The sequence below is a fragment of the Balaenoptera physalus genome, assembly GCF_965194825.1.
Source record: "Balaenoptera physalus genome assembly, chromosome: 9".
In the NCBI taxonomy this organism is placed as follows: Eukaryota; Metazoa; Chordata; class Mammalia; order Artiodactyla; family Balaenopteridae; genus Balaenoptera; species Balaenoptera physalus.
The window spans coordinates 19818487-19831919 of NC_138888.1; the positions used below are offsets into that span (position 1 = coordinate 19818487).

General features: G+C 35.4%; 1 protein-coding gene across 3 annotated transcripts in view; it reads left to right on the top strand.

Moving 5' to 3' along the window:
- The window catches only part of EPM2A (EPM2A glucan phosphatase, laforin), a 130089-nt gene that overhangs the window by 66480 nt on the left and 50176 nt on the right, over window positions 1-13433 (top strand). For all 3 annotated transcript variants that reach the window (XM_082474894.1, XM_082474892.1, XM_082474893.1), the window contains one exon: window positions 6052-6226. In XM_082474894.1, the coding sequence (XP_082331020.1) occupies window positions 6052-6226 (175 nt within the window). The remainder of the gene's footprint in view (window positions 1-6051; window positions 6227-13433) is intronic.

Here is a 13433-nt window from a genome sequence, read left to right on the forward strand (position 1 = left end):
GCACCAATAGTTTCTGAAGCAGTAAGTAACAGATGGGGCATGAGAGAGATCTGATTTGGGTGAATTACTAGCTAAAATTAGAGATTAATGTGTTAGGTTCAAAATTGATGTTCGTGTGCTGGAAATAAAAACTGCAAGGTAATTAAACTCCAAAGAGGATAGATTCAAATAAAATAACATATGCAAAATAATTAGAATTTTAATTTTAAGTAGACTACACTATCCAATAGATTTTGCTTGTCCAATATAATTTCAAGCCTTCTGAGTTTATAAAAAATAAAGTCATTTTAACTTGAACTTTCAAACTTATAGAACTATTTAAAATAATGTGTTAGTCCAGGTTTATAAATTTTTGAGGTTTCTTACTTCTCAGGCTTTAATTGGAGTGCCAGAAAGCAGGCCTCTTACTCCTTCACATTTATTTGCTTTATTTTAACTTACCTAACTTGCCTCAGTGAACAAATAATATTATGGCCAAATCTGCTCTAAGGAAATAGGTGTTTATTGTTAATTAAACCAACCCTTTTCTGCTTTTCTGCCAATAACACATGTTAGTTTATCCTGCCTTAGTGAGTTGTTTGTATGTTTATTTATTTTAACTTAATGCTAATGAATGACTGGCAATGGGCGGCTCCAATGGAATGGATAATTCACCTCCTACAGGCTCGCTCCCCACCCCCATCCCCCCTCCAAAGAAGTTACTCCTTTAACCTTGTTACAGCACAGCCAACTGACTCCTTTATGAGGTAGAAGAGACCTGGAAAAGTCAACTAAACTTCTAGGTGTAAATCACTGCGGTAGTAAACAATGTGTTATACATTGTACTCTTAGGCCAGTCCTATGGAAAAGAAAGTGAGTTGGAAACTTAAAAATTCTACAGTCTATTTGGAAAAAACAGACAAACCAAGATTTATTTATTTTTTAATTCAACTTTTTATTTTGAAGTAATTGTATATTCACATGCAATTGTAAGAAATAATACAGAAAGATCCTGTGTGTCTTTTACCAGTTCCCTCAATGGTAACATTTTCATCACCACAGGGATCTCCCATGTTCCTGTTTTCTAGCCTCACCTGCTTTCTTCCTTCCCCAACCTCTAACCCCGGGCAACCACTAAACTGTTCTCCATCTCTATAATTTTTTTTTTTTGATTTCAAGAATGTTATATAAATGGCATTATACAGTATGTGGAATTGGCATTTTTTTCAGTCAGCATAAGTTTTTGGAGATTCACCTAGGTTATTGCATTATCAATAGGCCATTCCTTTTTTTGGCTAAATTATGGTATCGATGTACCACAATTTGTTAAATCATTCAGTCATTGAAAGACATCTTATCACTTTTTCTGTGTTTTGTTTTTTGTTTTGTAGATTCCACATTTAAGTGAAATCATAAAGTACTTGTCTTTCTCTGTCTTATTTATTTCATTTAGCATAATGCCTCCCAGGTCCATCCATGTTGGACTGATACTTTTGCCACCATATCGTTTCCCTCCCCAGCTCTGATTTTCTTTGCTCTGAGGTTCTACTTTACATGATAATAATATAACCATTTCTGCTTTCTTTTAATTAATGTTTGCATGGTACTTTTTTTTCTGTACTTTTACCTTCCACTTAACCTATATAATTTGAAGTGAGTTTCTTCTGGCAGCAAATAGCTTGTTCACTAAAAAAAAAAAAATCTACTCTGATAATCTCTGTATTTTAATGTGTATTTAGACAGTTTACATTTAATGACATTATTGGTATGTTAGGACTTAAGTTTGCTATTTTATTTTTCGTTTCTGAGGGTTTTTTTCTCTCTCTCTGTTTCCTTTCTCTGCCTTCTTATGGCAATATGGTTCATACTTAAACATTTTTTAGAATTCCGTTTTGATTTACCTACATTATACAAACATAACTTGTCATAGTTAACTGGTTTCATCATTTTGCCAGTTTAAATGAATTAGAGGAATCTTATTTCCCTCTTTATTTCTTTGCCCTTCTCCATATAACTGCCTTAAATATTTCCACTACATCCATGTAGGGCCACATCAGAGAGCATTGTAATTTTTATTAGAAACTCAAGAGGAGAAAGAAAGTCTATTGTATTTACCCATATATTTTCTTACCATGTTCTTCTTTCCTGATGTTCAACAATTTCCTTTCTGTTTATAGAGATCTTCTGTTTAGCCATTTTTTTTGAGAAGCCTACTGACATTAGAATGGCTGTTTTCCTAAATTGTTATTTTTCTCTGGCTACTTTCAAGATTTTTTCTTTGCGTTTAGTTTTCAGAAATTTAATTATGATGTGTTGTGGCATGGATTTCTTTTTGTTTACCCTGTTTGGAGTTTGTGCAACTTCTTGAACCTGTAGATTTATGCTTATTGGCAAATTTGGAAAGTTTTGAGACATTATTTTTCTCAAATATTTTTCCACCATACCCTCTTTCTCATCTCTTTTTAGGACTCCAATTACAGGAATGTTACATCTTTTGTTATAGTCTCACAGGTCCCTAAGTCTCTGTCCCTTTTTTTTTTTTTTTTAATCTGTTTTCTCTCTGTTGCTTAGATTGGGTAATTTCTGTTGTTCTGTCTTGCAGCTTGCTAATTCTTTCCTTTGTCCGCTCCATTCTGCTCTTGAGCCTATCCCCTGAAGTTATTATTTCAATTGTTAATACTGATATTTTTCAGTTCTAAAATTCCATTTAGTTCTTATTTCCATCTTCTATTTCTTTGCTGAGACTTTGTGATTTTCCATTTGTTTCAAATGTGTTCAATGGATTGTTGAAGCTTAAAATCTTTGTCAGATAGTTCTAACATCTCTGTCATCTTGATGTTAGCATCTTTTGAGCTTTTCTTTTTTCATTCAGTTTGAGATCATTGTGATTCTTGATATAATTAGTGACTTTTTATTGAAACCTCGACATTCTGAGTATTATATAATGAGACCGTGCATCTTATCAAATCCCTTTTGGTTTAACTGGATTCCTCTGATGCTGCTCCAGCAGGAGAGTGGAGGTACCACCTCATTACCCAGGTTCCTCACCCAATCTGCATTGAGAGCTGAAGGGACTGGACTCCTTATTACTACTGAATGGGGTGGGAGTTCCTGCTCTCCCCTACACCTGCACTGATACCTCCCTGGCTGAGAGAGCTAGATGTGTCTTGTTACTTCTCCTAAAACATGTATGTGTAAAAATGAATAATTCAGAAAACTAATTCTAGGAATGAAGAATTCTTAGGAAGTCAATGTTACATACATAATTTTTCTTCAACAGTGTAGTTTATGTATATTTGAGCTCCTCAATAATTAAATTTATTTAAGTTACAACATTTAAATTGTTGTAAGTCTCTTATACTGAACAGTAGGAGCCATAGATATTATTCTTTTATTACTAAAAAGTAATACCTTCTCTTTGTAGCAAATCCAATCAATGGATTCAAAATAGTTTAAAGTAGTCCTTCCATCCCAATTACATTCTTCAGATGTAACTACTGTTAACAGTCAGACATGCATCCATCAAGTTTTTAGTCTATGTTTACAGTTTCAGTCATGCTCCCCCACCTCACTTACTCACTTCTAGTTTTCCTCTCCAGCTTCTCTTTCTGTGCCTCCTTTGTAAGCTCATCCCTCTCTGTCCAGCTTTTCGATGTTGAGATGCTTTTAAACTTGGTTCTAGAAGCCTTTTCTTCTCAATCAATATTGTTTTTCGGGGCTTCCCTGGTGGCGCAGAGGTTAAGAATCCGCCTGCCAATGCAGGGGACATGGGTTCGAGCCCTGGTCTGGGAAGATCCCACATGCCACGGAGCAACTAAGCCCGTGTGCCACAACTACTGAGCCTGCTCTGTAGAGCCCGCAAGCCAAAACTACTGAAGCCCACGCATCTAGAGCCCGTGCTCCGCAACAAGAGAAGCCACCACAATGAGAAGCCCATGCACCGCAACGAAGAGTAGCCCCCGCTCGCCGCAACTAGAGAAAAGCCCTTGCGCAGCAATGAAGACCCAACACAGCCAAAAATAAATAAATAAATAAAAATTTTAAAAAAGAATGTATAAAGTATTGGGTTTTTTTGTGACTCACCTATATCCTTGTCTCAATTACCATTTATACTTAGATGACTCATAAACTTATTTTTCTAGTTTAGATCTCCGGTCTGAGTGTCAAATCAATAACTCTAACTCTCTACTTGACATCTCCTTTTGTATCTAAATAGCACTTCAAACCCCAAATGCCAAAACCAGACTGATGATCTTTCCTTCCAACTCTTCCAGATTTCACATCTCAGTGACTGGTACCACTATATATTGAGTTGTATTTGCCAGAAGGCTAGGAGTCATTATTGGTTCCCTTTTTTCTTCACCTCCCATATCAAATTAATCACCAAGTCCTGTGGCTTTTCCCTACTGAATCTTCCCACTCCTTTCCATTTCTACATCCAAGCTTTTACCATCTCTTTCCTGGGTTAATGCAGTATTTTCCTAAATGGACTTTCTATTTCTAATCTCATTGTGCTTGAATTAATATTTTACTCTATAACCAGAGAGATATTTTCAAAATAAAAATGTGGTCATGTCACCTGTCTGCTTAAAATATTTTAATTTTTCATTGCTCTTATGGGAAATACCTAAATCTTTAACATGACTTAGTATAATGCCTGTCATATAGTCAACATTCAATAAATATTTGTGGAAAAATGTATAGATGAACTTACGTAGTTTACCATATTGCTATTAAAATAGTATTGCCACACACATGTATGCATCTATGTATCTTTCTTTAATCTTATATTTCTGTTGGATATACTTCTAGAAATGAAATTGCTAGTATAGTTTGATTTTCATCTATTAAATATCAAGGTTAGTAGGGCAGTTGGTGTAGTGCCTTGTAGCCATCAAGAGAAAAAGAGGAGTCTGAGCTAGGAAGATCAATGATGATTTATTAAAGGAGCCATCCTGTACCTTCTATCTGATGGAAGGGAGTTACATTCTAAAGAAATGCCCAATGACTTAAGGATTTTTTAAAATAGATTTTATGCCAAATAACCTTAGGTAAAATGTTTTGTAAGATAGAGCAAGGAACAAATGAGTCGAATTTTCATATTCATAATAAATGTGACTTTTCCTGTTTTATTTTGCTTACATGTTTTTCTTATAAATGACAATATATGGAAATTAGGTAGTTTAAGGAAAAGAATTATTTGAAATGGGGTGGTCACATAAGAAGGGCTAATAAAAATAATGTACGAATTACAATTTTCATAGAAATAAAAGGTCTGTTTACTAGTGTAGTTGATACTGGGCAGAATTGTGATGTAGGCAAGTAGTGTTTTCAGAGACATGTTCTTCTGTCTCTGCCTCTTTTGCTCCACTCACTGGAAAGAGGATGTGTGTCTTGGTGCTTGTGAAGTAGGCAGAAAACAGCATGAAGGTGTCAGGTGCCTGAAAGTTGGGGTCTAGGGGTATCAGTTTACTGATAGCTGTGCACTTATTAGTTCTGTGACCCTGGACAAGCTAGTTAATCTCTGTGATACTTAGTTTTCCCATTTGAAGATAATACTAACCACTGATTTACATGCAAACTGGATTGGATGTGATATTTGTTTTATTATTTCTTAATGTATTTGTTTTTTAAAATTTATTGCTTGAGCTGATACTGCAACACTTTATTACTGATCTTAGTCATAAATTTGCATACCAGGAAGATAAAAGTATGCAGCGCAGGGACATTAATGGCTTTAAAAACCCTTTTCAGCAGCTTATCAGGCTACAAAATGACTCACAACAGGCTCTTAAGGCACTGAAAGGTCCCAAGAAATTCTGAGTTAATATGCTTTTGGAAATATCCATGTATTCAAAGGGAGCATAGGACTCTATGAAATTCATAAGTAACTCTACAAATTTTTACTGTGTTCCCTCTTACTCTAGTCTATTTTTGTTTATACTGAAATGTGTAGATTATGCAGCTTTGTATTTATTTTCATCTTACTATTAATTTTGTATCAGCAGCTCTGTGGCTGTTTAAGCAAAACATTGATGTAACTGCTTTGTTTGTCATTTCTTCTTGTTCTAGGCAATGGGCCTCACCACGACCGTTGCTGTATTTATAATGAAAACAACTTGGTGGATGGTGTTTATTGTCTCCCAGTAGGACACTGGATCGAGGCCACTGGGCACACCAATGAGATGAAGCACACAACAGACTTCTATTTTAATATTGCAGGCCACCAAGCCATGCATTATTCAAGGTAAAAATAGTGCCATGTTTATAAGCATAGAAGTAGGACAAGAGTAGCATTAGGACAATGGAAGTATTCACTGTGTGTAAAACTGCAGCATCTCCCTTTGGAGGGTTATATAGGCCTGCAGTGCTTTGAGGAGGTAAATTACAGTGAATTACTGTGTGAGATTTTCTGGTTCTAGATGTGAAGGATCCTTTTTATAGAATTATTTTATTAAGTATATACCCTGGCATCAACATATTTTGACCAGACAGTAGTTTACCAATCTTTGTACTTACATAGTGGATTAAAAATAGAAACCAGACTAAAATATCATAAATCAGCATTTGTATCTTTTTTTAGACAATTTTTTAAAATTAATTTATTTATTTATTGTTTATGGCTGTGTTGGGTCTTCGTTTCTGTGCGAGGGCTTTCTCTAGTTGTGGCAAGTGGGGGCCACTCTTCATCGCGGTGCGCGGGTCTCTCACTGTTGCAGTCTCTCTTGTTGTGGAGCACAGGCTCCAGACGCGCAGGCTCAGTAGTTGTGGCTCACGGGCCCAATTGCTCCGCGGCAAGTGGGATCTTCCCAGACCAGTGCTCGAACCCGTGTCCCCTGCATTGGCAGGCATATTCTCAACCACTGCACCACCAGGGAAGCCCAGCATGCATTTGTATCTTTTATGCTACAGACCAGCTGTGAAACAAAAATTACTGTCTCTTTATAAAATATTATTCAAAAAACATGTGTGAAAATCTAGACATAAAACTAGATAGGATGTGATCATCTGCTCTATTATTGGGAGGGCCAAAAAGTGCCTTCGGTTTTTTAAGTAAAAATAAAAGAAACATTTTTCATTTTCACCAAGAACTTTATTGAACAACGTATTCACCCTTTTGTTCCACTACCTTCTGCCATTTTTCAGGCAACTTCATAATTCCATCTTCCCAAAACTTTTTATCTTTTTGAGCAAAGAACTGTTCCAGGTGCCTTTTACAGTCTTCCAGGGAATTGAAATTTTTTCCATTAAGAGAATTTTGTAAAGACCAAACTAGATGGAAATCCAAAGGTGCAATGTCTGGTGAATACGGCGGATGAATCAGAATTTCCCAGCCAAAGCTGTAACAGTTTTTGCCTGGTCATCAAAGAAACACGCAGTCTTGTGTCATCCTGATGGAAGATTACGCATTTTCTGTTGACTAATTCTGGACACTTTTCGTCAAGTGCCGCTGTCAGTTGGTCTAATTGGGAGCAGTACTTGTAATTAATCGTTTGGTTTTCTGGAAGGAGCTCATAATAGAGGACTCCCTTCCAATCCCACCATATACACAACATCACCTACTTTGGATGAAGACTGGCCTTTGGTGCAGTTGGTGGTGGTTCATTTGGCTTGCCCCACGATCTCTTCCATTCCACATTATTGTACAGTATCCACTTTTCATTGCCCGTCACAATTTGTTTTAAAAATGGAACATTTTCATTATGTTTCAGTAGAGAATTGCATGAGGGAATATGGTCAAGAAGGTTTTTTTCGCTTAACTTTAATATGTGGAACCCAAACATCAAAGCGATTCACATAACCAAGCTGGTGCAAATGATGTTCAACGCTTGATTTGGATATTTTGAGTATGTTGGCTATCTGCCGCGTGGTATAGCATTGATTGTTCTCAATTATTGTTTCAATTTGATCGCTATCAACTTCAGCTGGTCTACCCGAGTGTGGAACATTGTCCAGTGAGAAATCTCCAGCAGGAAACTTCGCAAACCACTTTTGACACATTCAATCAGTCACAGCACTTTCTCCATACATTGCACAAATCTTTTTGTGCATTTCAGTTGCATTTTTCCCTTTCTTGAAATAATAAAGCATAATATGCCGAAAATATTGCTTTTTTCTTCCATCTTCAATATTAAAATGGCTACACAAAAATTCACCAATTTTGATGTCTTTTTTTAAAATTCATGCTGATGTGACAGCTGTTACATACAATCTAACAAAATTGTTTCGAATGAAGTTAAAGACAACTAAGCACTACTAGGGCCATCTCACGGAAAAAACCGAAGGACCCTTTTGACCCACCCAGTGTTTATTAATAGATTTATTTTTATTTGTCTATTTAATTATTATACCAACAACATGTGCCATAATACAAATTCAAACACCAAAGAGGATGCTAAATGTAAAGTAAGGTTCAATATACTTTCCTTCATTCCTACTCACCAAAAGTGTTTATTTTTAACCATTTTATGGTTAGTTTTTCTGGAGCTTAAATCCAAGTCTTAAATAATATGCATATACTTTATTTGTTAATATGTCAATTTAAAAATAGCTTTTGATTCCCCTCTATGACATGAGAGAAATTTAGCTCACTTATCTTCTCTCCCCACTTCCAATCCCTACCAAGCTCATGAAAAAACTTCTTTTGTTATTTAGCTTCATAAAAGTTCTATTTCTTGACTCGTACATTTTTGACAGCCCCTTGATTTCCTACTGTGTAAGATAAGAGATTTACTGCCCCTATATTTTCCTCCACACCTACTTCCACCCATTAACTCCTGTTTTTCATTACTTTTACATTTCCAAGGGTTATAGAACTTAGATTTAATTTAGCGAATATAAATGAGTCTTTCATACTCAAGGTGTACGTGCGCATGTTTGATGAATCTAGTAGATCTACAAGCTTTATTAGGAAGAGAAGTCTGCCGCTCCCCCTGCCTCCACACCTCCTCTCATTTGGTCTGTCCACAGGCAACCACTTTCACATCTTTAAGCTGATTATTGGCTAATTACTTTCAGGTAAATGATAAATAATATGATTATATTACTGCTTCTTGATTTTAGTTTTTGGTATTATTTATTGATTTCACACCTGAAAAATGAAAATTTAGCTCTTTTTTCTTCCCCTTCCCCCACCAACCTCAGTGACATCCTTCTATTGCTCAATCCTCCCAACATAGTTATGCCATCATTCTGATGAGATCGGTATGCCACATGTTTATTTGTATGCCTGTGTAAATTCCATTTAACACCCCCTAACTGTTCACACATGTCTAAGTCTTCTTTGAAGAATGTATAGCTTTCTGGTTTGCTGCTGAGTAGTTGAGGGCTTTATGGCTCCTAACCCTTTATGTTTGAGCTGAGTTTCCCTCCCCCCACTCTGGAGAAGCTGTCAGAGTCTTCATTTTCAATATTATGAAATTTCATAATGGAATGTCTTGATGTGGTTACTTTTTATGCATTTTGCTAACCTCTCAGTGAGTAGATTTTTTAATTCTGTAAATTCTGCAAATTCTGCAACTTCAAATGTTTAAAGGTAAATTACTCAAATTATTTCTTTGATGATTTATTTCCCTTTCTGGACCTCCTGTTATTCAGATAGTGGAATCTTGGTCTGAGTCTTTTATATTTTGCATATCTTTGGGGTTTGTTTTTCTCTTCTTTCTAACAGATTTTCTCAACTTACTTAATCATCCATCACTACTATTTAGTTTTTAATTGCTGCTATCATATTTTGTTTTCTGGGAGCTCTTCATTTAATTATCTGAGTGTCTTCCAGTCCAGAGACTTGTTTAACCTTCCCCAGAGAATAAACCTCCAGTCTTTTGTCAGGACTGAGGAGGGAAAGTGTCCCAGCTGAGGAGAGTGGGCAGATGAGTCTAAGGGTCTGGCTGCGTCCTAAACAGACTTGCCAGTTTTCCTTATTCTTTTCACCCACATCCAGAAGTACCTGGAAATCCCAGTTTCTGAGCCTGTTGGGGATTCTGTAGTATAATTCCAGACAGTTCTCAGCTTTCTCCACTGTTGGCCTTAGGACTTAGTTTTTCTCAGTCTGCTAAATTATTCAGTAATCAACCAATTGCTTTACAGTTTCCACAATTTTTTTTTGTTATCTTTCCTCCTGTTCTCTCTTTCTTGGGGTTTTATGTGTTTAATTTTCCACAAAATCTCTTTATGCTTGTTTTAAAGGGATTTGGTGAAAGTTAGATGTGTGAAATCAAATTTTCTGCAATAAAATTAAAGTGAAATAAAGTATTCAAAGTATCTAACATAAAACTTCGTAAAGAGTAGCTCAATAAATAGTAAGTACATTCTTTATTTCTAACATTTAGTTTGTATTCTGTTACTCTGACCCAGATAAGATGCTACCATGTTAGAATGAGATTTTAAAAATCAGTGTGTACTTCCATATTCAGCCTATACTTGGTATCAAACTACATCTTCCTCTTCAATAGATTTTTTTATGCAAAAGAGTGAATGTTTGCATTAAAGACACAGATAACTAATTTAATGAGACTTTAGTGAAAAGGGACTGTATCTTCTGTATCTTGAAAAAGCTTACTGCCAATTAAACACATTTCAAGAGCCATAAATTAGAGTTTATGAAAGTCACACTTATATTCTTATAAAAATATTACAGTTTAGAAAATGTATTATAAAAGCTCATTTATTGTTTGCAGCCTCTTTGGCTTATAAGGAAAAGATATACAGTAATTTTCAAATCTCAAAATTATTTTATACACTATAGAACAATACTTTCACACATTTTTTATACTGTTTTGTCTAACACATTTTCCAAATGAATGGAATTAATTACTTTCGAGAAAGAGTGAGGAACTTGGTGCCAGCCCAGCTCTCTCATTTACTGCAGGGCAACCTTGGGACAATCCTGTAACAGTTCTGAATTTCAGTTTCCTGGTTTGCAAAGTGAGTTGGTTAAACTAGATGAATACTGAAGTCAGTTCTGGAAATAATCAAGGATTAAAGTTAATTTAAAAAGCTAAGCCTTATTCAACATTTTGCCAATATATTATACTGACTTAACAGTGACTATACTCCGTATCAGCTTCTTTGGTTTCAGATTCAGCCATCAAATGCCTGCAATCCAGTGCTGCCTCTAGGTGGCACTTTCCTTCATTTTTGTAGCCCAGGACATACATTCAGTCCAACACTACAGAAATATTTGGAACTATACATATGTTATATTCATTTTACAATTAATCCCTAATAAGTATGTAAATACTTACTATAAAATGATATTTTACATTGCTCATATTCATAATCAAATTTTGACAAGAGATCTCTTTTGGACTAAATAGAGAATAGTCACAAAATTCTGTGTGCAGCAGGACCTAACTACATTGTCCTGCTTCTGTAGTTCACAATCAAGAAATTACTGGCCAAAGGAAGAATCTAATTTCAGTTGTTATTTGCATCTGATTGAATGATTTGAGATTTTTCTAAACAGTACAACCAAGATTATAATTGTTCATCCTACTAGGAAAGGAAAACAGCATAATCTTCCTTCTTATTGAGTTCTTCTGATTGGGCAATGATTTGTATTGAGTATTAACTGAGTGTGTGAGATTTCCTTGAAGAGTTCCTTTTTCCTAAATAAATAACGCTGTTCATATTTTATGAGGTCAACTTAATTGATGGATGTCCCCTTTTTCTTATGATTAAAATACATATTTTTATATAAAACATTTAAATATATTAAAATAGATTATATATTTTATATTATGTATAGTTACATTGAGATGATTTATTTTCAGTATCATGTCAAAAAATTAGTGATAGATATTAGCATCCTAATGGTAATATGAACTAATTGTAAACATACCCCTTAATTCTTGTTTCTTAGAAGTTATTTAAAACGTATTTGCTAAAGTTTATGGAGAAGTCAGTTTTTGCTGATAGTGCTGTTGTGGGTTCAGTACAATTATAAAGGAAGCAGCTGGATTCTTTGCTGCCTTTATATTATCAACAGCATTGTTATTTAAATTATGATTGAAATGTCTTGGTCAGGCCAGTGAGAGAGAAGCTTGATTAAAGGAGAGAACTTGGTTCTCAGATCTCAGATTGTGTCTATAGGAATGGTAGTAAGAAAAAGGGACTATTCTATCATATAAGTTAAGCAATTTGGATTCCTAAGTCATTATGTGGGGAAAACATGGCAATTTTACTGTAAAAATATGAATTTTTACTACAAAAGAGAGCAGAGAAGCAAGGAAATATAGGATAGGGGAAGGTAATTTATAAGGTGGGTGCTGTTAAAGAATGTTTGGATGTTAATGACAATGATCTCACAGAGTGGAGAAAAATTAATGATTAAGAGGAGAAAGGGGAGAGTCATAGGGGCAAAATCTTTTTGTAAACAAGAGTGATCTGAATGCAGGAGAACAAAGAGTTCATTGTCCTTGAGGAAGCAGAGAATGGGCATGGGTGCAGGTATGTCAGTGAAGTAGTGAGGGCATGTGGAAGTTCAGTTTCTGATTTCTTCTCTTTTTCTTTTTTTAACACCTTTATTGGAGTATAATTGCTCTACAATGGTGTGTTAGTTTCTGCTTTATAACAAAGTGAATCAGCCATACATATACATATATCCCCATGTCTCCTCCCTTTTGCATCTCCCTCCCACCCTCCCTATCCCACCCCTCTGGGTGGTCACAAAACACTGAGCTGATCTCCCTGTGCTACGTGGCTGCTTCCCACTAGCTATCGATTTTACATTTGGTAGTGTATATATATCAGTGCTACTCTCTCACTTCGTCCCAGCTTACCCTTCCCCCTCCCTGTGTCCTCAAGTCCATTCTCTACATCTGCGTCTTTTGATTTCTTCTCTTTTCTCCATGAAATAGGAAGCAAGGTCATCAGATGAGAGTGAGAAGATAGAAGAATTTTAGGTTTGAATGAGATATATACACTGGGTAACTAATGGAATGTGAATGTACTGACTCATGAATTTTTATTTTTACAAGACTCTCCCAATTCCAATATTACAGTGACTATGACAAACAAAGAAGTTATTCTCTCATTTTAAATGAGTACAGAAGACAGACAGAATATTTTTGACAGTTTTCTGTGTGACTCTAGCCAGATCAGAAAGAAGTCTAAGTAATATGCTAAAATGGAGGCTTTGTAGATTGGGAATTATATGACATATTTTTCAGAGCTAGAATTAAATTTATTATGCTGGCCATTATGGAAGGTCCACTTCTGGAAGAACAATGGATCTATTTATATTGGAGTCAGTGAACACATTGGGGAATGCTCCTTTCTTGGTTTCAAGGGGTTGATATATTTCTATCACTTTGCCAATCACTGTGATCATTTAAATTGACTGAAAATGATTAGTTTCTTAGAACATAGTCTCATCTTTGGCTGAACAGAATGCAAAGATTGTGAAACCCGTGGAGGAGGGGTCAGTGAAGAAAGAGTAGTGAAAATGCATA